Here is a 24502-nt window from a genome sequence, read left to right on the forward strand (position 1 = left end):
CCTCCTGCTACGTCATAAGGACATCCCACTGCACAGTGACGATTAACATCAATTTATGAGCTAATCAATGTGATTAGTGACGTAATGCAATTACATAATCATATCAGAAATCTCCATAAATCTCTCCGACACCAAAAAACACGGCCATTGCTTCAATGGAAGGGAAGATCTAAGCGCACACTCTCTCATTTCCAATTTTTGATTCAGTATTTACAGCAGCAGCAAAAAAAATGGAGAAGACGAGCCAATGGAGCAGCGAGTCCGGCGCCTCGTCGCCGGCGCGTGGGCACCACTCTCGATCGTCGTCGGCGAGTGGCATTTCGAGCGTCAAGCGCACTCAGAACTTCGCCGCCAAAGCCGCGGCGCAGCGCCTGGCTCAGGTCATGGCGTCGCAAGCTGCGGACGACGAGGATTACGACGACGACGACAGCGACGGTGATTCAGGACTCCGATTCAATCCTCCTCTCCCCCTCTCCCTCTCCAGGCCGCCTGTCAAGCTGTTGGTTCCGTTTCCTAAGATTGTTAGATCCTCTTCCGATGCGGTAATTTGTTTTGAATAATTGAATTGTTTCAGCTATGATTTTGTGCTTTTTAGCTGCATTTCAATTAAGTTTTTGGTGGTAGCAATGTCGGTAGCGGTTTGATTGCTTGATCTTAATTATATTGAATTATTGCAATGTGGCTACAAGGAATGTGGAAAAATCATTTGAATGCGAGATCTGTGAAATTTTGTTGAGGAAGGAACCATAATTTGATGCTAATTGCTTTCCTGTGACTGTTTGAAATGAAACATTTGTTTGTTAGGTCACTTGTGACTCGTTGGAAGTTCAACCACCCCGATCAACTTCAGCAGGAAGATCGTCAATGTCAACTAGAACAATGTCAGCTGTACCTCCAAGTAGGCCTTCTGTGAAGAGTCCTGCACATATTCCGCCAATTGATCCTCCTAGCAGCCGGCAGAGAGAAAAGAAGTACTCAGAATTCGTCTTTTGATGCTTTTGTTCTTTGATAGTTCCTGGATTTCAATTGGAAAATGTTATCCTTTCGAAAAATTTTGGATCATTAACTTCGTCCTTGCATGACAATATCATAGCTTACATCATTCCGACAGTTGAATTAGCAACTTAAATCTACAGTTTAGTGCATAAATCATCTATTTATGCATCAATATATTTTCCATTGCTTGCATAGAATCCTTATATCATGGCACGGTGAAATCTATTTGATATGAACTGATGTGTAGTGTGTAAAAATATTAATTGCAGGTTCTCACCAGATTTAGGACAACTAAGTCTTAGAGATAAGGGAGATGCGCGTGCTTCTTCTGCACTTCGTGACGAAGTATGTTCAGAAGTTCACGCTTTAACAGTATAGATCTTAAAGAAGCTGGGTTTTTAGGCTGTATTCAAACTAATATCTTCTTCTTAACAGCTTGATATGCTGCAAGAAGAAAATGAAAATATTGTTGAGAAGGTTTGTTTGTCTTTATTCCCAGCATTCCTCTTATTCACAAATGCAACCATGTAACCGATGTTTATTTATTTGTCTTATTCTGATTTTACAGCTCAGACTTGCAGAGGAGAGTTGTGAGGCTGCTGAAGCAAGAGTTAAGGAGCTTGAGAAACAGGTGATGCATTCTCCTTTCCATTTACTTTTATTGCAAGCAACTCTTGTTATGCTTCGTGTCTTGTTTGTGTCCATGTTAATGACCCACCCCTCCACACTGAATCAACAAAGTTAACAGCAAACTCTCACAATGAATGTTAACACTATTATAGTTACCTGCTTTATGAGAACTGACGAGGAAAGTATAGCAACCTTGAAAGAGATCTTCTTTGCCTTCATTGGCTCTACACTCTCAAACTGTAGGTGTTAGTTTACCAGTTTCTTTCAGCTTTCCTTAAGAATCTACCAGTTTTTTCTGGTAAAATTTGTTTCTAGCTCAGTCAGACAAATATATTGTATCAAAACACTGATAACCAATTTTAAAGCAGATCTACATACATTCCATATTTTCGATCTTGTTTATCCTTACTCTTTTCTAGTCTAATATTGCTCTTCAGAAATAAGATGAACTACACAGTACGCCAATATGGCCATTTCCTGGGGCAATCTAGAATGAAGACATGGAGCTTTTTATTGTGTGGTAACTTTTGTTTATTCCAAGGGCACATTTGGGAAACTCTTGCATCCTAAGATTCCTGCATTGATTTCTCCAGCAGCCAGTTTGGGGCCATGGCTGCTCATTCATAATATGGTCTTATAGTTGAAATCTCTTGAACTTTTCAAAATAATATCCAAACCAACTGATCGTCCCTCTGTTTCAGTCTGTATTTATTTCAGACAAATTAGAATGACTTCCTGTTGTATTTTATAGTTTTCGTATTGAGTATCTTGACATATCACATGTACTCTTCAGGTAGCTTCTCTTGGACAAGGAGTTTCTTTGGAAGCTAAACTTTTGAGCAGGTATATAATTATATAAAAATAACAAAAACCTCCATTGTTTTCTCTTTTTCTCGATTCTGAATATACTAGGAGTAATATTAAAAATTTTAAAAATATGCAGAAAGGAAGCAGCATTGCGCCAAAGAGAGGTTGCTGATTTTTATTGTCTTCACTTGACTTTAGTCTCATTACACGGACTGTTTTGTCCCCTAAGACAAATTGAGTTGTAATGGCTATGTTCATACCTTTAGAATTTATTGTTTGTTCTGAAATTGATCTAGGCTACTCTTCAAGAGGCTATGCGTGCAAAAGATGATGTGCAAGTGTCAACATTGCAATCTGATATTATGGTGAGAAGGGTTAATTTAGACTTGATTAGAAATGCTTGTCCAGCATACTGCTTTTTACAGATGTTACACCATTACTCATTCAGCTCGCCAAGAAAGACTCTGCGGCTGTTGTTGAACAAGTGCGTGGAACTGAGTCTGAAGTTAAAGCTCTTCGCTCAATGACACAAAGAATGGTTCTGACCCAACATGAAATGGTTGGTGGCTACTATATGATAAGTACAAACGTTCCCTGCAGATCTTTTTTAAATTTGACATTTGATGATCTTTTTCTAAATTTTACATTTGCAGGAAGAAGTTGTTCTTAAAAGGTGCTGGCTGGCTAGATATTGGGGCTTAGCTTCTCAATTTGGTAATTGAATATATGTGTTCATTTCTTTTCTATATACTTCTCCTATAATGTCCTAAGGTTATAGGCATATCACGACAAATAGCTAAGCTGAATTTGGAACCTAGACTATTTCGACATTACTTTAGGGAAACAACCCTCAGAAAAGAGGAATATGTAAAGTTTTAGTATTATTGATAATCTTAAAATTCTTAGCTAGCACTTTCTGTGTAAAAATATAAGCCAAAAACTTACAGTTGATTATGAAGTATTAATTGTTTCCTTTTCATTCTTCCATTAAAACAGGCATCTGTCCTGATATTGCTGCGTCCAAGCATGAATACTGGTCGTCTTTTGCACCTCTCCCTTTGGAGATTGTTCTATCCGCTGGACAGAAGGCAAAGCAAGATAGCTGGAAGAAAGGCTAGTAATCTCTTGCTGATTTCCTACTTGTGACCTATAAAAGCTATCCAAGCCAAGATTTCGTAGGTGTTATCTTGTACTTTAGAATTTATCAGCTTGTTCCTGTCTGATGCTGTGCAGGTGATAACAACTCACAAAGAAGCAAACTTGTTGAAGATTTCGATCTTACTGGAGAAGGAAACATTGAGAGCACGCTAGCAGTTGAAATGGGCTTAAGAGAACTTGCTTCTTTGAAGGTTTCCATTTCAAAAGTTGCCAGTACTTGCATATATTTTTTACTGGACTCTTGTTGGTTTCTTATGAATTTATTACTCAGCAGAATAAGAACATTCCAGAATAAGTTGTTTCATGAAATGTAAATTTTTACCCCAAGAAGACTGCAATTTTGCAATTTCAGTTTTCTTCCAAATGTGAATCATCGTTGATCTTTTTTTAACATTATCATCTAGGTTGAAGATTCTGTTGTTCTTGCATTTGCTCAACAAAGACGACATAACTCCACTAGGACTTCAATTCCAGGTTTGTTATTAGTATCTGTTATTTATGGTTCTAATTGTTTAAAGACTCTTTTGTTGTTCTCAGATAAGTGCTTCAATTTTTAAATTCAGGATTTCATCCAAGCCTTTATTTTCTATCTTAAAACTAGATCTGGTGCATAATCGAATCTGGCAATTGTGCCTCGTCAAATTTGACTAGGTACTGGAAATATTATCTTTGTGAAGCTGGCCATATACTTGTTTGTCAGGGTTGCTTTCTGCAGCTTATAAAGCATGATACCAATTGGTTTACTGATAATCTTACTTAAAGCTAGCGCGATCATACATCTCCTAACGAGAGCACTGAAAAGCCTTGCTTACTTTTCTTTTAATTTCACCAGTTTTCTAAACCTTTCTGATTTGGCAGATTTGAGGTCACCAATTGATCCGAAGTATATGGAAGCATTTGGTAAGCTCCTACGATCCTTTGTTATGCGTTCACTGTTAAGTTTTTATAAGTTGTGATGCTGGCGATCGATGATTAATAACATATAAACTTTCCTCATTATGTTTTTATCATACAGAACTGAGTGCAGAGGAATCCGAGGATGTACTCTTCAAAGAGGTTTGTTTGTCCGTCTGCTTTTCCTTGTATTTCACTCGTCGTTTTGAGAAGTAGCGCTATCCTGCATTGACGGTGAACTACAGGCATGGCTTACGTACCTCTGGAGAAGAGCCGAAGCTTATGGTATAGAGGAAGAGATAGCTAAGAAGAGACTCAAGTTCTGGATCAGCCGCAGTGGGCAACCACCAACGTCGCACGATGCCTTTGACGGTGAGTTTCACCACCTTCTTCGTATTCCATAGCCATGTGGAGTATCATTTTATGAAGTGGTGATTATGAATGCAGTGGAGCAAGGTCTAATGGAGCTGCGGAAATTGGCAATCGAGCCACGTCTGTGGGAAGCATCGCGCGAGCAGGATGCTTCCCTGCTCAACGGATCAAAATCAGCTGCTGCGTAGCATTTACAGCAGTACTCCATAATATAGCAAAGCACATTATATATGGTGTAAATTATGAATAAATGTGTTGATAATAAATATTGAAAATTTGATTTTGATTGAGTGTAAAATTTCTTTGATTTTGATTGAGTGTAAAATTTGATCATATGCTCCCTTCCATTGCCAATATAGGCTTTCAAGACTCAAAGCGGACACTTGTTTTTCTTGTCTGGTCATTGCCAAACTCTCAGGAGGGGGTGGCCGAGTGGTCGAGTGGTTGATGTCTGAATCGCTGACCTTCCCCAATCTCCGCCGCGGACCTATATCAATACTATTCTTGCCGCCGCGCTTCTTGTCATTCTTCACCGTCATGATGGACGATTAATTGATGGTCTAACATGATAAGAAGAAAATTCGAAAAGATATTAATTTTAACTACGTAATAAATCGCATGAAATATGGAAACAGATTTACAAATGTAATACAATCGGAATTTATGGAAAAAAGAATAGTAGTACTACTAGTATAAAGACTTCATGTACAAAATTTAAACAGTGAAATTTAAAAAACATTTTTTTGGGGGTTTTTTATTTACTCCATCAAACATTGGATTAAGCTATAAAATATTGTGAGTTTTAATACACGAGATATAAAGAACGAGTGACTGAAGTTAAGAATGTTAATTGAGCCAACTTGCTCAGGTTTGGGTCAACCCACTTCAGTTGTCGAACTATTTGATGCTGGCTATTCGGATTGAGAATTTTCAACCCTACCCTTCGGGTTTCAGGATTCGAAAATTTGTATGATATTTTTGTTGATAATTTTACATTTATTTGAAAAAGAGACAGCGCGACGATTGGTCCCAAGTTTAGTTTTTGGGTTGCAAGTCTTGGGCCAAATATTTGAATTAAATGGAAATTAAAATGGCTAGAACCTTGTAACATATAAGAACTCTAGAGCATTTATTTTTGTAAAGAAGTTACCTTATAATTTTAGTAAATATTCGAGCACTAGCTACTAGCTAGCTTAATTAAAAATTATCGTTAATTTCTTAGGTTTCTCAACAAACAAAGAGCCAAAACAGAGATGCAAGACATCCACAAAACTACACGAGAGATTAATAAAAAATAATCGAAAAGCTGAATGAAGGAATGAATGAAAAGGATGGGACAATGGTGAAATTTTGTCACATTTCAAATGGAAGGTTGTGAAACTGATATATTTATATACATATAGCACTAATAGAAGTAGAGAGACAAAGATTTAAAAGAAAAAATTCCAAAGAATTATGTGTTCGTTGTTGTTTTATGTTGTGGGTCTTCTAATCACGCCTCTGTCTTCTTCTCAAGTATATTTGCATGCGTTGCAGGAGAATATGTCTTTCTTCCTATTTACACTCTACTAATATTATACTGATAATTTGAAATAGTATAATATAATTGTGTGTGTGTGACCCATGACTTATGGCTATATGTTTTTGTTACTAATTGATGGAGGAAGAAAAAGGGTTACACAAAACAAGACAAAATGAAGCATGTGACCTCTATTTTATAAATGGTAGAAACACATAGTGGGCACGCACCAAAAGGTGACCACCATTTTCTTCTACTCAAAAGCTCACCACTCTCACTATGTGTGTGTGTGTGAGAGAAAGAGAGGGATAAAGCTAATTACAAAATATTTCTTTCTATAGTAGAGATAAAACTCTACTCATTTTCCCAATACAATATTTTATATAAGTATGTTACTATATGTTAAAAGTGTAATAATCACCTTCTTCCACACCTTTATTTGATATGAGAACAAAACATTCATTTTTCTTGATTTCCGCAGCACACTGTTTAGGAATAGTTTACAACATGTATCACAAGAATAAATTAGATGGATAAGGGTGGTAGTACTATTCTACTCCTACGAAAAATAATCTTAGTTTAGAGAATTATTGCATAATTAATCAAGTATGTAATTGATATATATATTTGTAAAACTAAAATTGATTTATCTGACAAAGCGTCTCAAAAGTATTATAATGTGAGGAAAGGGACTTTCGAAATTTACAGTTAATTTATCTCTATTTTTTCACACTATAAGACTTTTAAAATATTACACCATCCTTTATTTTCTTGCAATTACAAATTTTCAACATTTTATCTACAAATTTCGTTCTATGTGTGCGGCTATAAACAGTGAATTATAATTATAATTGATGATATTCTAATAACAAATGTTGAAAATAATAAAAGTGGTCTTAAATATTTGGATTAGCTATTCCACTTTAGAGATGTCTACAAATAAACAAGAACTTAGATCATCTATAGATGTCTTTCTCTTAATTCAGTTATGTGTGTACTTGAAATAATTGTCTTTCTTCGTATGACTATATCTTCAGAGTCAACAATTTTACTATATAGTTTTCTATGGGGTGTTCGGTTTGGAAGATTATATCCGAGATTAAATTTGTAATGTGTTTGGTTCATGAGATTCAACCCCTCAACTCAATCCTAGATTGTATCTTGATATTATTTTATCTTGGAAACCGAACACCACCTATATGAATTCTAGTATCCTATAGAGGCATTCAAATTAGATTAGTGAGTGATTTCTGATTTCTATTGTAAACTTAAATGGTGCATAGTACCATACTCAAATTAATTTAACATAAATCATCAACCAAGACTTAAAGTTACTATTTGAAACAGTTTAAACTCAGAAAGAAATTGACCAATGAAAGATGGCGAAGTAGATAGAGAGATTGAATTGATTTGAGACGCTACAAAAAGCAAAGGCAAAAAGCAGTTTGGAAATAGGAATGGGATGTTCTATTTATCTAAATTTGTCAAACAAAATAGCAACAATACATAGTGCCTTTTCAATTCACCTTTGTCACTTCCTTCGTCTATAAAAATTGGGCTGCCCCACGTGACAAAAGTTACAGCACGTGACACGACAAATATTTTGATCGTCTTATTTCTAAATCTTATTCTCACTGTATTAATTGTTTCCATACTATTCATTATCCTAACTAAAACATTTTCTTTTCGGCACAGAATTTTATTTATTACTTCCTCAGTTCAAGAATAGAAATCCTTTTTTCCCATTTTAGTCCGTCCATAAATAGGATTCTCGGTTCATTTTTACATAAATGGAACAGGATCTCACATTCCACTAACTCATTCTACTCACATTTCATTTAAAACTAATATATACAAGTAAAACTCATATTCCACTAATTTTTTTCCACCCACTTTTCTTAATATTTCTTAAAATACGGACCGCCAATAAATGGGACTCCTAATGGCGGACGGAAGGGGGACTGTTTTATGAATTAAGTGGAAGGAGGATAAACTAAAAAGTGAGAAAAAGTATATAAAGATGTTTCTATTTTAAGAAATGTGTCACTTAGAGTGGAACGAAGGGAGTAGATTACAATGGTGTAATGATATTAGAGTCATTGATTCGGAAAATATAATTATGTCTCGACATATATATTGAAAAACTTCATCATAAGACAAAAGCAGTGTGGCGGTCACTGCTTATGATAGATGGTGGATAAAAGTGAACCTCAGTCTCAAATGATCGCTCATATATAGTCATTGCACAAAAGAATCTTGGAAGAATGGCTTGGAAGAAAGTTGTCCCACCTCGAGCACAACTTCAAGTGTGGTTTATTTTTCAAGGACGTTTTAATACAAAAGAAAGACTTTTCAGATTAGGCTTTGGAGGAGTGCAAGATGATAAATGTACATTGTGTAGAGAGGAACCAGAATTGATAGAACATTTGTTCTTCAGCTGCAAGGTCTCGTCAAAATTTTGGTACTCTTGTTACCGTCGATGGAGCTTGTCTTTATGTCTGCCAATCCAACCAATGGATTGTTTTCTCTCACGGTTAGGAGCACCGTTTAAGAAGTTCGACAAGAAGATGTGGATATCCATGTCTTATGTGATATCTTGGTCTATTTGGGATATCAGAAGTAAAAATCACATTCCAAGGATTCAAACCAAATTGGGAGTTCGAGAATAAAATCACATTCCAGTGATTCAAACCAAATTGGGAGTTCGAGGAAAGAAGGTTGGTGTGGCGTCTTGGCACTTGGGTACGTGGAGGAGTCCAAACTATCCCTTTTCACCGGGAAAAATGGTGGATAATTTGAAAGATATAAAAGAATGGCAAGACCCGGAGATCATAAAGGGAAGAAAGGGAGTGAATTTGGATCCTCAATCTATGTCGAATTTTTTTACAGAACACTTATGGATGGGGTCGAGATCAGCGAGCGTGTCCTCACGGGTATGTTCTTCTCTTCATGAGGTTGTGCGAGACTAGAGTGTTTTCTTTTTTTGACTTTTTTTGTCTCTACTGCCGCGTGAGTGTTTTGTTTCTGTTCCTCCTCTTTCTTTGTGCTTTTGGTTTGTCGGGATGCTCCCGGTCTCAGAAGATATTGGGAGATTATGAAGTGTTTTGACTTTGGCTCATGTGCGTGTGGTTGTTTTGCTGCAGGGCCTTGTTTGTTGTTCTGCTGAACTTTGCTCACTACCCTCATTAGCTTGAGCATCTTACTTCTATATCAAAAAATCCCCAACTTGTATGAGGTTAATTGATCCCCAATTTCACTTGAATCCACCATTGATAAGAGGATTTACTTTAGTTAGAAGATTTTCAGTGTCGTGTACTATTCATATAGATTATTATGTCGTGATTGTTTCAATTGTATATAATGAGTAATGACGGATTCAGGAAACAAAACTTGTGGACCGGACCAAATAGAAAAGGTTTTCACCAGCATTGAAAAAAATAGAAGTGAACCTTAATTGCAGAAAATAAAACATATCTATTATACTACGGGGTCAACTGATTCTCAATTTTCATGAACCGGCATTGGAGTGAATCGATCCTCAATTATAAAAAGACCAGTAACTGCAGTGAATTCATAATATATGAAATCTAAGGCGTGAAATTAAAGATGGTGTAATGCACCATCATTTCAATGTTGACACAATCATCTTTTTCAACTGCTACTCTCCAATTTCCAATCCATTTACTTTTTTTTATTTCACCTTTTTCGACTGAAGTCATCATTATATATTCAACATCTTTACCCAAACCCCACTTCAGGTTTTCTCACTATCAAGGCTAATTTTATGCATTTATATTTGTGATTAAATTTGAATGTGTATGCATATTTATACTCCCTCCGTTTCCTCATAGTTGAGTTATTTTTTCATTTTAAAAAGTTTTTTTATAGTTGAGTCATTTCCATGTATAGCAATTTTTTTCTCTTTCTTACTTTTTTTCCAATATTTTATTCACTTTTTACTTTATTCTCTCTACATTTTTATCTTTCTTACTTTTTTTATCTATTTATTTAACACACTCAACATTCATTTCTTAAACTCCGTGCCGAAAAGTTTCGCCTCAACTATGAGAGCACCTGCATCGGTGTCTCGATGCGGGCTAGGTCTCGTCCCGGCTAGACGAGACCGCATCGAGACACCGATGCGGGTGCTCCGTCGCGTCTAGTAGCCCGGGGGAGGGGTGGTTGGCGGGCTGTCTCACCACGCGCGTCAGCCACGTGGCGAGCAGCGGTTGGGGCGTGGCGCCCACTCGCCGACTCTGCGAGTGGGCGTCGATTTTAGGCTATTTTTTTATAAAAAAAAATCTGAAAAAAAATTGACCCTTTTTGCGGCAGTTTTTTTTTACTTTTTTTTGCAGATTTTTTTTTTCTTTTTTTTCCACATTCATCTATAAATAACCCAATTACCCCACCATTTTTTCCACACAAGCACTACACTCTCACAAACACTAACATTTAATTTCTAGTATTTTAAATTATGTCTTTTTTATTTATTTTTTAAATATTTTAATTATGTATTTTTTTATTTTTTAGGATTTTAAATTGTAATTTTCTTTTATTTAATAAATTGTGTTTTTATTAATTGAATTTGTTGGAAATAAACATAAAAAATGAAATTGAATGAATAGTTAAGAGATGAGATGGTTAAGAGGTGGAGGGATGCATGTGTTGTCGCTTAGTTAAGAGATGTGTAAAATGTACAGTGGGGCCCATGAATAGTGAAGGGATGAGACGGTATTGAGACAGAGATGTGAATGGCTTGAAGGAACTGAGGGAGTATAGTATAATTTGAGAATAATTTTGACATATACTTATATAATGATTTTTTCGGTCGAATAAGTTTATGAAGATGGGATCATTTATCTTTCAAGATACAAATAAGTTATGAAAGCATTTACACCTAAAATACACTATTGTTTCACCAAGTTCCAATTACAAGATTTCAATATTACACCACTCTAAACAACAACTTATAGTTAGCATTCATGGCTAATTGGGATTTCATGTATTTTAATGTGGGATTGTCGTAATGTCTATTGCCAGTAATAGATTTATTGAACTTACTCAAAAAATATATTTAAAATATCAAATTTGTTTTATAAAGGGTAAAGTATCACAAAAATCATGAAGTTTCATTAAAGTGTTGTTAATTTTGTACTAATTTTTAGAATCAACCAATTATATCATCATACTTTTGACATTTTTCTAAATTATGACTTAGATTTAGGGAAAATTAGGTATTTTTTAAAAGCCAAAACACTTTGGTTAATCTTATACTAATATTCTATATTTTTTATACTAAAATCAATGGTTTTGTGAGTGATATACAAATTCACAAAAATAATCCTGGATTTCGGCTCCGCGTTGTACACAATTTCCTTCAAATATCCAAATTTTAATATACTAATTGATTGTTTTTGTATGTTATGCGATTGACCAGAATTTGACTAAACTTAATCGATTTTTCAATAATTTGCCTTTTTAGTCATTTTCAAAGGAAGGGGTAAGTCTTAATTACTTTTAGGTACAAGATACCTTTTACATTAGTCATTACTTACATTCCCACCTCTGTATAATATTCCATCAAGATTTGATGCCAATGTTTGTTGTGAAACTTACTCATTTACATGTTTTGGTAGCTCGTTGATTCCTTTATAAAATTGAGATTAATTTACATAATCTTATGTACTAAAAATGTGAATTAAAAAAGAAATCAGACTAAAATATGAAGTGAATCAATTTTAAACAAATGGAATGAAACCACACCAATATTTAATTGATCTTTAATAAGTGTTTTTATATTACCACTTGATATTTGTTTTGAATATAATAAGTATGCGTGTTAAATGGAGCGGCGCTTAAATTGATGTAAATATTGTCTTAACTTGTGAAAGAAGGCTCAATTTCAGAAGCACAAATTTTGGGCACTACCTGTCTTAACCTTCCAACTATATGATGATGAATTGAAGTGCACTATCACTTATTATATTCATAGCTTTTATAGCATATCTTTCACAATATACAATCATGATTTTTCTATATAAAATTAATACTCTGTAATTCTTTCTAATTTGATGATGATAGTAAATCATAGCATAGTCATATTAAACATATGTTATCATGAGAATGCTGCATGTATTAGGTTACTATATTTTTTCATTATTTTAGTTGGAGAAGGAGATATAACTAATTATCACATGATTAATAATCTAGAATTAAGTTATTAGATTCAGTCTCATGAACCACACACAATATATATTTAATTCTGAAATATAATTTTATAAATCGAACAGTCCTATTCTATTGTAAACAATAAATAAGATTAAGTAAGATGAATCAGAAGCCATGTCTAAAGTAAAAATTATATGTAACGTGTGATTCTTTTAGCACTTTCATGATATTGATTATGCTATATTTAATTTATTCATTCCCACAGAAAAAAAAAAGTGGGAGGTTGGATTTTTTTTTACTTTATAAGAAACTTTTAATGTAGTGCTTGCAAGAAATGTGTAAAGCAAAAACTCCCTATCTATTGACAAATGTGGCACGATTAGACAATATCATTACTCAAACAATCAAATATAGAAGTGGTCATGCATTAATTTCAATGGTCAAAAGCTAATTTGAAATGTGAAAAAGAGGACAAAAGGTTAGGTTATTTTCTATTTTAATGCATTACTAGACATGGTGTGACAATAGGAGTTGGTAATGATGATGGTAATTAAAAAGAATTGGAGATTTATTAAATACTCTATTTATTACTAATATTTTAAATTATTTAAACTCTTTACACTTTTGGATTATGTTTTCCTTTTTTAAGGCATTTGCTTCTTTCACTTGTGAATCATCACTAATGAAAGTGTGGGGCATTAGGATTCCATTTAATGAAAGTTCTAGAAATAAAGGTAATGACTCAATCATGACATGTAGTGTGACAACTATTTGTGAATTGTGAAGCTATATATTTGACGATTATATGGTTGACAATAGTTTTTTTTTTCCTTTTTTGAATTTGGAATGACCTCAACTTAGTAGTATTATTATTTATATTGGCATGAGATAATATCCATTTTCAAGGGGTAATTTCTTTTAAAATCACATATTTTGGTCAAAACTTTTATTTCATAAATTTTAAACTTGGTTTTGTAGCAAATTTTTCACAAGTTCAATTTTTCTCTAAATTGAATTCCATGGAGTCTATAAAAGAATGACATGCTTCAGAATTTCAAATCGTGGAAAATTCACTACACTTCATAAATTCACAATTTTTACAATCAACTTGAAGTTCACGGTGAAAATCAAATTTCAATCAAAATTTATTATTTTAAAGACCACTAGTCATCTCTTAATATATAATTTTTCAAAGTATTAGTTGTAACAATTTCAAACACTACACAAGCTTTACCAAAGAACTAATTAGCAAAATTATAAATCAAGAAGAGTGACATATATTCTTGATGTAACATATTCTTTTTTATCTATAATTATTTTGGAATCTACATTGAAAGAATCTTGTTTGTCTTCATATGTTTGTGAAGACATAGTTTGACAAAGAGTATATATAGTTTAGGCCAACTTTTTGTTCCAATAGCCTTTTCTCTACTCCATTAGCCTTGGCTTAGGGGAAGCACCAATTTATCTTCATCTATTATAAAGATGGTCAAAAAGGATGAAAACATTTGTATAAAATAACCATTTATTCATATGTATGTGTGTGCACAACATTTAAAAAGGATTGCTTAAAAATCAAGAAAGGAAATAGTGTAAAGGCCAAATGAAGCAATACATACAAAAAGAGTGGGTGACAAAATGATAAATTACATATACACAAAGCAGAAATACAGCCTCTTTACTTTGCCTTAGGATATCATGTGATATAGCTAAAAAGGTATTAATATTTAATACTGTTTCCTCCACTTTTTTTATCCTTTCACAAAGAAAATAAAAGGTTTCAAATTAAACAAAGGTTTGTCTTTTAGGACTAAATCTTCTTTAAAAAGACCCAATTTGTTGTTAGGGAATAAAAAACATTATTCTAGAATATCTCTTGATTCATTCTACCATGAAATGGTAAATAGAACTAGTAAAAATGTATAAAATTCAATATTTTTCACAAATAGTTTGGAATCTTGAAAGGTAAATTTAATTTCCCAAGCCAAGATTGTACCTGCCAAACAAACAAAACAATGAAAAGGTCTTATTATTCTCTGCATATTTCATACTGAAAGCAACAAATGAAGGTTTTTTTCTTTCTTGGGTGAAATGATATTGTTACATAAGCAAACATGTCTTTCTTGAATGATATAATTGCATTAGCTGTCACATGCCCCATTTCTTATGCTATTGAATTTAAAAAAGATCCTTTGTGTGTACTTTCTTAACTTTAAATTCATATTTTTATCTCAATTACGGTGAATATGTTACGTGAGCATAATTCGACAGATTATTATCAATTAATTTATAATAACATTATTTTTTTGTGTTTAAATATTTGATTTATTTCTCATATTTTAAAAGTGATTATTGATATCAATACAATTAAAAATTAAAGTTCAATTATTCTTTTTAAAGTTATATAGAAAATAGGTAAGTCGAGCTTTGGTATTTATGCCATTTATAAGTTAATGACATCGATAATAATTTAAGATATTAAAATCAATATAATTGCATAAAATAAAAAACTAGTCCCAACATATAGTTAAAGATATGTAACATAATAGTCATCTAATAGAGTTTTTTTTAGTATATGACTATTTATTATCGGATAATAAGTACTCCCTAATATGACTATTTTCTTGTCGGATCAGGTAATACCCGATAATTGGACATCCCTAATTTTATTCATAAATAAATATAAGAACAATAGTAACAAGTTTTATGAGATTATTTGAAATAAAGCATCTTCGAATTCAGGGCGGTTGAAAAAGCTTTCTAGTCTGCACTCAATTGCAATCTTGAATAAATCCCACTTCAAAAAATTGAATCTTTTTGAAGTTTTTGTTTTCAACCCAACCTTTTCACATGACAACAAGAGAACAAGCTATGAGGGGACTACAAATACAATTGCCCTCTGCAAGAACTCAGAAAGCCCAGTTTTTTTCCATTCCCTTTTATCATATTCTTGTTGATTCACACTGCCTGCCTCACAATCAGATCATCCTCCAAAACGACAAAAGCTAATTCAATAATGACAAGAAAAGAACACACCCCATCTTTATATAATCCTCCTTTCCTCTCACACACACTCTCACACCTCACCTGTGCTGCTTGGCCATGGCTGCCATTGTAAAGATCTTAGCTTTTCTCACTTTCTTAGCACATTCAGCTCAGTCCCATTTCTCTTCTTCTTCTTTGTCAGCTGCTGACAGAATATCTGAGCTTCCTGGGCAGCCCAGTGTTGGCTTCCACCAGTATTCTGGCTATGTTTCTGTTGATCAAAGGGAGGAGAGAGCCCTCTTTTACTATTTTGTTGAAGCTGAGATTGACCCTGCTTCAAAGCCTCTTGTTTTGTGGCTCAATGGAGGTCTGATTTCACACTCACTGTGTGTTACTGTATGTGTATTTTTCTTGATGAGTGATGATTGTTTGAATGGTGTGTTGTGTGGTGATTGTTTGCAGGTCCTGGCTGTTCTTCTTTGGGAGTTGGGGCTTTCTCTGAAAATGGGCCTTTTAGGCCTAGTGGAAATGGGCTAGTTAGAAATGAGCATAGCTGGAATAGAGGTTTGTTGTCACATTTCAATCTTGACTAATGTTTGCTTCACATTTGATTGGTTTGATGGTATGCAGAAGCAAATATCTTGTATTTGGAGTCACCTATTGGAGTGGGGTTTTCATATGCTGCAAATTCTTCCTCTTATGATGGTGTAAATGACAAGATCACAGGCATGTTTATTGTTTACATAGTAATTTCTTGGTCCATTTTTAGGAGATGGGGAGTTTCTTGGTCAATATTTTGAAATCTTGCTTGTGTTTATAGCTCATGACAACTTGGTGTTCCTGCAAAACTGGTTCCTTAGATTCCCACAATACAAAGACAGGAGCTTGTATATCACAGGAGAGAGCTATGCTGGTAATAAAATTGAATCTTTTCTCAATAGAATGAAATTCTTGTAATGGAAATCGGAATTGTTTCTAACAAGTTATAGTTACTCTTAGGTCACTATATTCCCCAACTAGCAGAGCTAATGCTACAATCCAACAAAAAAAGACAAGAATTCAACATGAAAGGAATTGCAGTGAGTTTTTTTGCTCTTCCTAAACCACATTACCCATTCTTGTTTCAAGAATCAAGTTCACTAAACTCTAATCCACAATGCAGCTAGGAAATCCAGTTCTTGAATACGCAACCGACTTCAATTCAAGGGCCGAATTCTTCTGGTCTCACGGCCTAATATCCGATACAACGTACAGAATGTTCACTTCGTCGTGCAACTACTCGCGCTACGTCAGCGAATACTACAGAGGCTCCCTCTCCCCAATCTGCTCCAAGGTTATGAGCCTTGTCACTACCGAAACCAGCAAGTTTGTGGACAAATACGACGTCACCCTCGATGTCTGCATCTCGTCCGTGCTCTCTCAATCCAAGGCTCTTGCTCCTCAGGTACAAAAAAAACTTTATCGACTACATTGTGTTGGCTTGGATGAGTTTCTCTCAATCGATGCGAACTGAGTGTTCGGTTGTGGTGGTGAATTGCAGCAAGTTACTGAGAGCGTTGACGTGTGCGTGGAGGACAAGACTGTGAATTATTTGAACCGGAAGGATGTTCAGAAGGCCTTTCACGCGCGTCTCGTTGGAGTCAACCGGTGGCTCGTCTGCAGCAAGTAAAAGTCTTCGTTGATACACACACAATGCGGAAGTGGATGGTTTTTTCCTAATTTTTTTGTGTGCAATCTTGTTGCAGCATTTTGGATTACGAACTGCTTGATCTCGAGATACCTACGATCAACGTGGTGGGGAGGATAATTCAGGCGGGAATCCCGGTGTTGGTGTACAGCGGGGATCAAGACTCGGTCATACCTCTAACTGGGAGTCGGAGGCTCGTACACAGGCTGGCACGGGCGTTGAAACTGCGTTCGAGCACGCCTTATCGGGTGTGGTTTGCTGGGATGCAGGTGGATTGTTGTTACTCTCTTGATTTAAATAATGAAATTGGCGGATAACTAACATGTGGCGATGTTTAGGTTGGGGGGTGGACTCAGGTCTACGGCGACATCCTCTCGTTTGCAACGATCCGCGGAGCGTCTCACGAAGCTCCGTTTTCGCAGCCGGAGAGGTCCCTTGTGCTGTTCAAGGCGTTTCTAGAAGGCAGGCCTCTACCTCAAGAATTGTAAGAGAAAATCTCAGATTGAAATTGTAAAGAATTTAAATTTGTTAATTTGTTGTGTTTTGTGGAAATCAAGAAGTGTAAGAAGAATGAAGGAATGATGTGTGCCATTTAATGGCAGTTTTTGTCATAAGATGAAATGTAATTTTTTGTTCATGATCACCACAATTTGGGAATGAGGTCGACCGATTCCACTGTCGCCCATGAAGTTCGAAAATGCAGCTTAATCCGAGCTTTGAATATGCCGACGATCCCACACTATATTTGGTGTTTCCGTTCTTCATCTGTCATTCATTATCGGCAACAACCGTTACATTGCCCTCTCCCTTCTGACGCCGGCAACCATCTCTTTCACTGCTAGCTACCAATAATCCCGGCACGAGCATTCTCCGTTTATGAAGCGATGGAATCTATTTGAATCTCGAACCACGATCTCCCGTCCCGTCACGAGCGACACATGCTTGCCAAACTCATGGCATCCTCTGCACGCCCTCAGATTCTTGAAAACGACGATCGCCGACGTCGGAGCCGTCGCTATCAGCCCGTACCCTATCGCCAGCCTCTCGCTGTGCACCATCTCCTGCCTCTTCCTCTCCCTCCACACCTCGTCTTCCTCACTCAACAACACGCCATCCCCTCTCGTTTCCTCGAACCCCATCTCCTCCACCTTCGCGTACACCTCCTCCGTCCGGGGATGGTGCCGATCTCCGACCACGAAACGATGCACCACCCCGCCAACGCTGATCCAGCTGTACCCTGTCTCCTTCCGCACGCCCCTCTCCGCCATCAGCCTCCTCACCCCTGCCGCCTCCTCCCACCTCCCACACGAAGCGTGCATATTGAACAGGAGGACATAAGCAGCCGCGTCGTGGGGGTCCAGCCGGAGGAGCTCATCCGCAGCGATTCTCCCTATCTCATACTCCCGGTGGATCGAGCAGCCCCCAAGCAAACTCTTCCAGCTCATGGCGTCCGCCTTGAATGGCATCTCGTTTATCAAATCAAACGCTTGTTTCAATAATCCGGCTCGAGAGTAGGCATCGATCATACAGTTGTAGTGATCGATCTTGGCTTTACTACCCATGGATCGAAAAAACTCCTCTGCTTCTCGAACCAAACCGGCATGGCTGCAGGCCGTGAGGATCGCCACATAAGTGACGGCGTTCATCCTCACCCCGGAAGCCTGCATTTTCCTGAAAAGGGAAATGGCCTCCGAGGCCTTCCCGTGGTGAGCACAGCCAGCGATCATGGCTGTCCACGCCACAGTATCTGGTGCATCCATGGACTCGAATGCTCGGAACGCGTAGTCCAACTTCCCACACTTGGCATACATCGTTATCATTGCACTCTCTCCGTAGAGATACGAAACAAGCCCTCTCTTTATCGCATCGCCATGAGCCTGAGATCCGAAATTGAAATCCGCAAAAGCAGAGCACACTTGAAATATGCTTGTGTACATAAATCTGTTCAGCATAGCACCCTCACTTCTCAAACGCTTAAAAACATCGACGCATTTCTCAAACTCCCCTATTTGAGAATAGCCACACAATAAAGCACTCCATGACACATCATTCAGCTCATCTATAGCCTCAAACACTCGGATACCGGACTCAACGTCTCCACATTTCACGTAGAAGTCCACGAGAGGGGTCCCCACAGAGACCTCGCGTTGTATCCCGTGTTTCACGATCAACCCATGAGCTTGCTCGCCCAATTTCCGATCAACGAACGCTGCACAAGCCTTTAGAGTTATCGAAAACGCAAACTCATCCAAATCAACATCTTCATCAACCATTCTTTCGAAAAATCTCAATGCATCATCATGCCTATTTGCTTGAGCACAGCCCACCATCATCGTGGTGTATGAAACTACATTCTTCTCCTGCATCAGACCGAATAATCTCTCCGCGCAATCCAAGCTCCCGCATTTAACATACATATTGCATAACGCAGTATCCAATGCTACGTTATCACCAAACCCGGCCTTGATTACTCGACAATGCATCTGTTTCCCAATCTCCAAACACCAAGATTCTGAAAAAGACTTCAATAGACAGACGTAAACATAAGGATTCGGCTTAAAGTCGGAATCTTGCATACTCAAATACAACTTAAGAGCATCCACCAACAACCCTTCATCTGCGTAAGCAGATATGATTATCACCCAAGAACCCATACTTCTCTCAGGCATTTCATCGAACAGTTTCCGAGCATCAGACAAGCTCCGGCAATCGCAGTACATTTCGAGAACGCAGTTAACGAGATAATCAGGAGGGTCTTCCGGCAAACGGCGGTGGATCAATTTGCCGAATTTTAACGACTTCAGCTTGGAACATGTCTGCAGCAGGTGCTTATACGATTGAGGGGAGACGGGGATGTTGAATTGGTGCATTTGGAGAAGGTATTCATGGGCTTCTTTGAGCTTGTCCTGTTTCGAGAGGGAGAGTAGATGGACGTTTTCGAGGTCTCCACGGTGAGTTTCGGGTGATTTGAGCGATGATTTGTTGGATTTGAGGGATACCCATGAGGGGATTTTGGCGAAATTTGCGTTCTGGAATTTATCAGCGTGGAGATTTGAGAAGGTTGAATTTAGTAAGTGGAGAGTCGGCATTGATTTCAGAGGAGAAAACAAAATGGAGAGACGAATGAAAGCAAATTACATTGATATGATCATAAATAACGAGCGTAGATAGGGAAGACTATGGTGAAGAATGAAGAAACACAGAATATTAGGATTTCAACGATTTTTCGTCAAAGATAGAACCCTATTTATATTACAGAAAATGTTATCAATTTTGTTTCATCGATTTATTCAATTTTGTTTCTCAATGTATCAATTTCTTATTTAGGGACTGAGAGAGTATTAAAACTCTAATTCACCAAAATTAAAGTAGACAATGAATATCAAGATATGTTAAAGAGTGGTGATAATGTGAAAGGACCTCTAATTCAAAAAAAATAACAGGGCAAACAAAATAATCCCCTTCACCATATGCAAATGCCTCCCTACTTTCCTCCATCAAATCAGTCCCTTCACCTTCTTCACAACACCAATCTCAGTCAAGCAAGAAACACTACAACGTAGCCTCGTTCGCGCTCAAAAAACGACTCGTTCGTTACAGACGAAGGCGGAGCTCAGTGGTTGCTCCCACGGCAAACCTATGCATGTTGCCTCGTGCTGTGTAAGCCGTGGGGACAACCAAAAGCTCCTTCTCCTGGCTTGCTTTAGAAACTGTTCAGCTGAGTCAGCATGGAAACGAGCTCATCGGTCGAGGGGCGGTCAGCGGGCAAGTCTGATAGGCACACAACCGCTATTCTCACAGCCATCAGCATCTCCTCCTCTTCCACTTCTTCTCCTAGAATGCCTTTGTCCAGCGCTTCCCGGCACTCGCCGCCTTGCTGCAGCTGCCGGAGCCACTGCCCTAAGCTTCCCCCGTCGCCGAATAACGGGTCCAGTGGGTCCCGGCCGGTTAATAGAACACCTAATATCACCCCAAAGCTGAAGACATCACTTTTATCTGTATACCTAGAATCAATCCCAAATAAGTTATACTCCAAAACTTACATTTCCACAAACAAAAGAAGCATATATCAAGAAATTGATTAATCATGATTCTTGGCTTGTCAACTTTATATGAAAAATATACTTTGATTCTATGCTTTACACAGCTTTTGCATAAAGCTTAAAAAGGCACTTTCCATATTATTAAACTTTTGATCACTCTATCTTTTGGATGTATAATCATCAACAAACACAACAAATCAATGATAAAAATGGGAATAATGTCAATAAAGACATGCTTAAAGATCTGATTTTTAATGAAGTTAGACTAGTATTATAAAGTGAAAAGAGGAGATAAGTTCAATTCTTAATCACTCTGTTTTTGGATGCATAATCATCAACAAAGCACAACAATCTTTGATCAAACATGGAGTCATGGAGTAATCACGCAAAATATGAATAAAGATCTGATTTTTAATGAATTTATACTATTATAAAGTGAAAAGCATGTATGCATTACTTCTTGATCAAGAAGTGAAAGGAGATAAGTCCAATTCTAGATCACTCTTTTTTTGGATGCATAATCATCAACTAAACACAACAATCATTGATCAAAAACTGAGTAATCACACAAAATATGAATAAAGATCCGATTTTTAATGTATCAACACTATTATAGAGTCAAAGGCAAGCTACTTCATACCTACAATTCTGAAAACACTCGGGTGCATTGTACCCCGATGCTGCTCGTCTGAAATCGGGAAGGATAGCAGCGAGTCCCAAATCAGCCAACCTAGGATCGAACTGCGAGTTCAATATCACATTCGAGGGCTTCAAGTTATAGTGCAACCTTCTCGGATCACAGGCGAAATGCAGGTGATACAACCCTCTAACAATACCAACAGCAACACGAAGCCGAGACTCCCACTTCAGCTCCAACTGATTCTCCCTCACTCTCCTCATTACATCGTCAAGGCTCCCAGCCGGGTCAAAGTCATACACCAACGAGTATCCGCTCGATTCACAAACATAAGACCTCAAACTCATCAAATTCCTATGCCTCAAGCTAGCAAGAACTTCGAGCTCCTTCCGTATCTTCTTCCTCAGGGCCTTCCCCCGAGCCCCGACCCCACAGTCAGGCTCGAGCCTCTTGACTGCCACCACAAGCCCATTGTCGAGGACAGCCTTGTAGTATCTTCCAGTCGGGCTCGAGCTCAGAAGCTCCGAGCTGTTCGAGAGGGCTGATCTAAGCGTCCTAGCGGAGATTCGAGGCGAAAACAGCACAGGGCTTTTGAGAATTGGAGCTCTGTTCACATACTTCACAAAGTGCCTAAACAGCAAAGCTAAGAGAAGGGCACCAAGCAATCCTGTCACAATCCCTAATCCTATGCTCAAGAAAATCCTCCTCAGCCTGTTCTTGAGGCTGAGCGGCGGCGGCGGATCGCCGGAGAAGCTCTTGCTAGGCCTATCTATGCATTCAGATGAGACTACATTCACACAAAAAGCTAACAACACAACCATCTTTAACCCCTTTCTTGCACTAATCCCATGTCTATTCCTCTCCATATAGAAAGAGAGTTATGAGCTAAAATAAGAAAGCAAAGCAAAACCCCTCATTTCTCAAACACAATATTCCACTATATACAGAGAGACTGTAAAAAAAGCAAACCACATTCCCCCAATTAAAGGTGAAGACAGTCACATCATTGAAGAGCAGTTTCTAGAGGAATCTTGCAGCCCCAAATGGCAAAAAGACTGAACCTTTGGGATAAAATCATAGCTGTAGTGAGGGGAAATCTTGAGAATGAAGGAGGAGGGGAATGATTACATCAGAGATTCCATTTGCGTCATTTATGCAAACACCTTGAGCGCTATATTGTCTGTTTTGTACAGTACATTCAAATTCAAAGTGAGAAGAAGTGAAGTGTGTTAGAAAAAGGTGAAAGGAAAGGAAAGGAAAGGAAAAGAAAACCCATATTTCAAGCTCCAAGAACCAAAAGCGCTAACAAACAAACAACATTTCAAAGCCAACCAGATTCAGAGACGGATTGGCCTCATTTTACAAACTACAAACATAAGATTACACATATATGCATAATTTAGTCACTATTGCAATAACACTCACAGAAATGGGGAAGAAAATAACTCTGGTTTGCTGTGTATTTGCGCTCTTTGGCTACACTACTTTCATAGTACAAAATGTAGACTAAATTCTACTTTAACCCCAAAAATAATTTTCAGAAACCACAATTGTTAGCTTGAATGAATTTTTAAAAAAAGGTGCATATTTAAATTAGGCTAAATTTCCTGGAAAATTCATTAAATTTTAGTCAATTTCTTGTCAATTTCGCAATCGTAAAAATAGTCGATTATGCGATAATTTTGATATTTTTTGCTATTATCCCATATCTCAGAATTCGAGAAAATTAATTATGATATGGAAGACGGAAAATACATCTACTCAAATTCACACCTTTAATTTCATAAATTAAAACAATGTCATTTAATATATCTAATCAGTGATGTCTTTAATCTTTTATATATGTGTGTCATTTAACATATCTAATCAGTTATGTCTTTAATCTTTTATATATGTGTGTGTCATGTTAATAAATTAAAACATGAAGAATGAACAATTTTTCAACATGCAAAAATAAGAAAAAAAATTAATACAATCACTAGGATGTCCACAATAGTTAGCCCATGCCCAAGCCACAAAAACTTGCCCAGGGCAAAGAACTTGTTCAAGGCTACAAAAAAACTTGTTCACCCTAATAGTGGACAAGCCCAAGCCACAAAATTAATTATTTTTTCAATTTTTGGTATATTTTAATTTAATTAGAATAAAAATTATCGGAATATAATAATTAGAAAAAATGCATAATTTAATTAAAAAAATTAAAACCAAATCTTCGTTGCATTATAGATAGGGGAAAATTATACAACGAAAATTTTAAAAAAACACTAAAATGAAGTATTTATATAAAATTTTAGAAAATTTTCAAAAATTATAGAAAAAAAATGAAACCTAGCCGGGCACCGCGGCTCTCGGTCGCTGCAATAGGGCGCCGTGCCCAAGAGCCTCGGCCAGGCCAACTGCTCGGCGCGCCCATGCCCCCCCCCCCGGCCGCGGCTCTGCTTGTCCTCCACTATTTAGGAGCCGCTGCCCGACCAAGTCTCATGCCCAAGAGCCGCGGCTCCCTATCGTGGATACTCTAAATATACTACTAGTAATCTTCTATTTTCAAAAATTGAGTTATTGACCAAACTTCATAGAATTTCAACAATTTGCTCTTTAAATTGCTA

General features: G+C 36.9%; 4 protein-coding genes across 6 annotated transcripts; 2 read left to right on the forward strand and 2 right to left on the reverse strand.

Moving 5' to 3' along the window:
* The first annotated feature begins 103 nt into the window (after nt 1-103).
* LOC121803012 (coiled-coil domain-containing protein SCD2-like) lies at nt 104-5468 on the forward strand. Of its 3 annotated transcripts, XM_042202713.1 has the most exons (18): nt 104-542; nt 805-971; nt 1266-1341; nt 1432-1473; nt 1565-1627; nt 2420-2469; nt 2570-2597; nt 2730-2798; nt 2882-2992; nt 3087-3147; nt 3430-3546; nt 3667-3782; nt 3996-4065; nt 4450-4491; nt 4607-4647; nt 4731-4857; nt 4933-5056; nt 5217-5468. In XM_042202713.1, exons 1-17 carry the CDS (start codon nt 231-233, stop codon nt 5043-5045), a joined length of 1605 nt encoding a protein of 534 aa, XP_042058647.1. In that variant the 5' UTR covers nt 104-230; the 3' UTR covers nt 5046-5056; nt 5217-5468. The 3 variants fall into 3 exon arrangements, 2 of the variants coding, with proteins under 2 accessions (XP_042058647.1, XP_042058646.1); XM_042202712.1 differs by lacking the exon at nt 5217-5468 and having other exon boundaries at nt 4933-5168; XR_006050887.1 differs by lacking the exons at nt 4731-4857; nt 4933-5056; nt 5217-5468 and adding an exon at nt 4155-4242 and having other exon boundaries at nt 4607-4683.
* A 9901-nt stretch (nt 5469-15369) lies between these two features.
* LOC121801911 (serine carboxypeptidase-like 45) lies at nt 15370-17862 on the forward strand. The gene is made up of 9 exons (XM_042201371.1): nt 15370-15896; nt 15992-16093; nt 16160-16255; nt 16350-16442; nt 16529-16608; nt 16692-16973; nt 17070-17194; nt 17275-17485; nt 17555-17862. The coding sequence occupies exons 1-9, from the start codon at nt 15647-15649 to the stop codon at nt 17702-17704; spliced, it is 1389 nt and encodes a 462-aa protein (XP_042057305.1). The 5' UTR covers nt 15370-15646; the 3' UTR covers nt 17705-17862.
* LOC121801909 (pentatricopeptide repeat-containing protein At5g13270, chloroplastic-like) lies at nt 17777-20451 on the reverse strand. The gene has a single exon (XM_042201370.1). It carries the CDS (start codon nt 20303-20305, stop codon nt 18059-18061), a length of 2247 nt encoding a protein of 748 aa, XP_042057304.1. The 5' UTR covers nt 20306-20451; the 3' UTR covers nt 17777-18058.
* A 183-nt stretch (nt 20452-20634) lies between these two features.
* On the reverse strand, nt 20635-23371 carry LOC121801912 (inactive leucine-rich repeat receptor-like protein kinase CORYNE). Its single transcript, XM_042201372.1, has 3 exons — nt 23322-23371; nt 21900-23076; nt 20635-21220 (listed from the first exon to the last, which is right to left on the reverse strand). The coding sequence occupies exons 2-3, from the start codon at nt 22760-22762 to the stop codon at nt 20920-20922; spliced, it is 1164 nt and encodes a 387-aa protein (XP_042057306.1). The 5' UTR covers nt 22763-23076; nt 23322-23371; the 3' UTR covers nt 20635-20919.
* Between the last annotated feature and the right edge of the window lie 1131 nt (nt 23372-24502).

The sequence above is a fragment of the Salvia splendens genome, chromosome 5 (assembly GCF_004379255.2).
Source record: "Salvia splendens isolate huo1 chromosome 5, SspV2, whole genome shotgun sequence".
Lineage (NCBI taxonomy): Eukaryota > Viridiplantae > Streptophyta > Magnoliopsida > Lamiales > Lamiaceae > Salvia > Salvia splendens.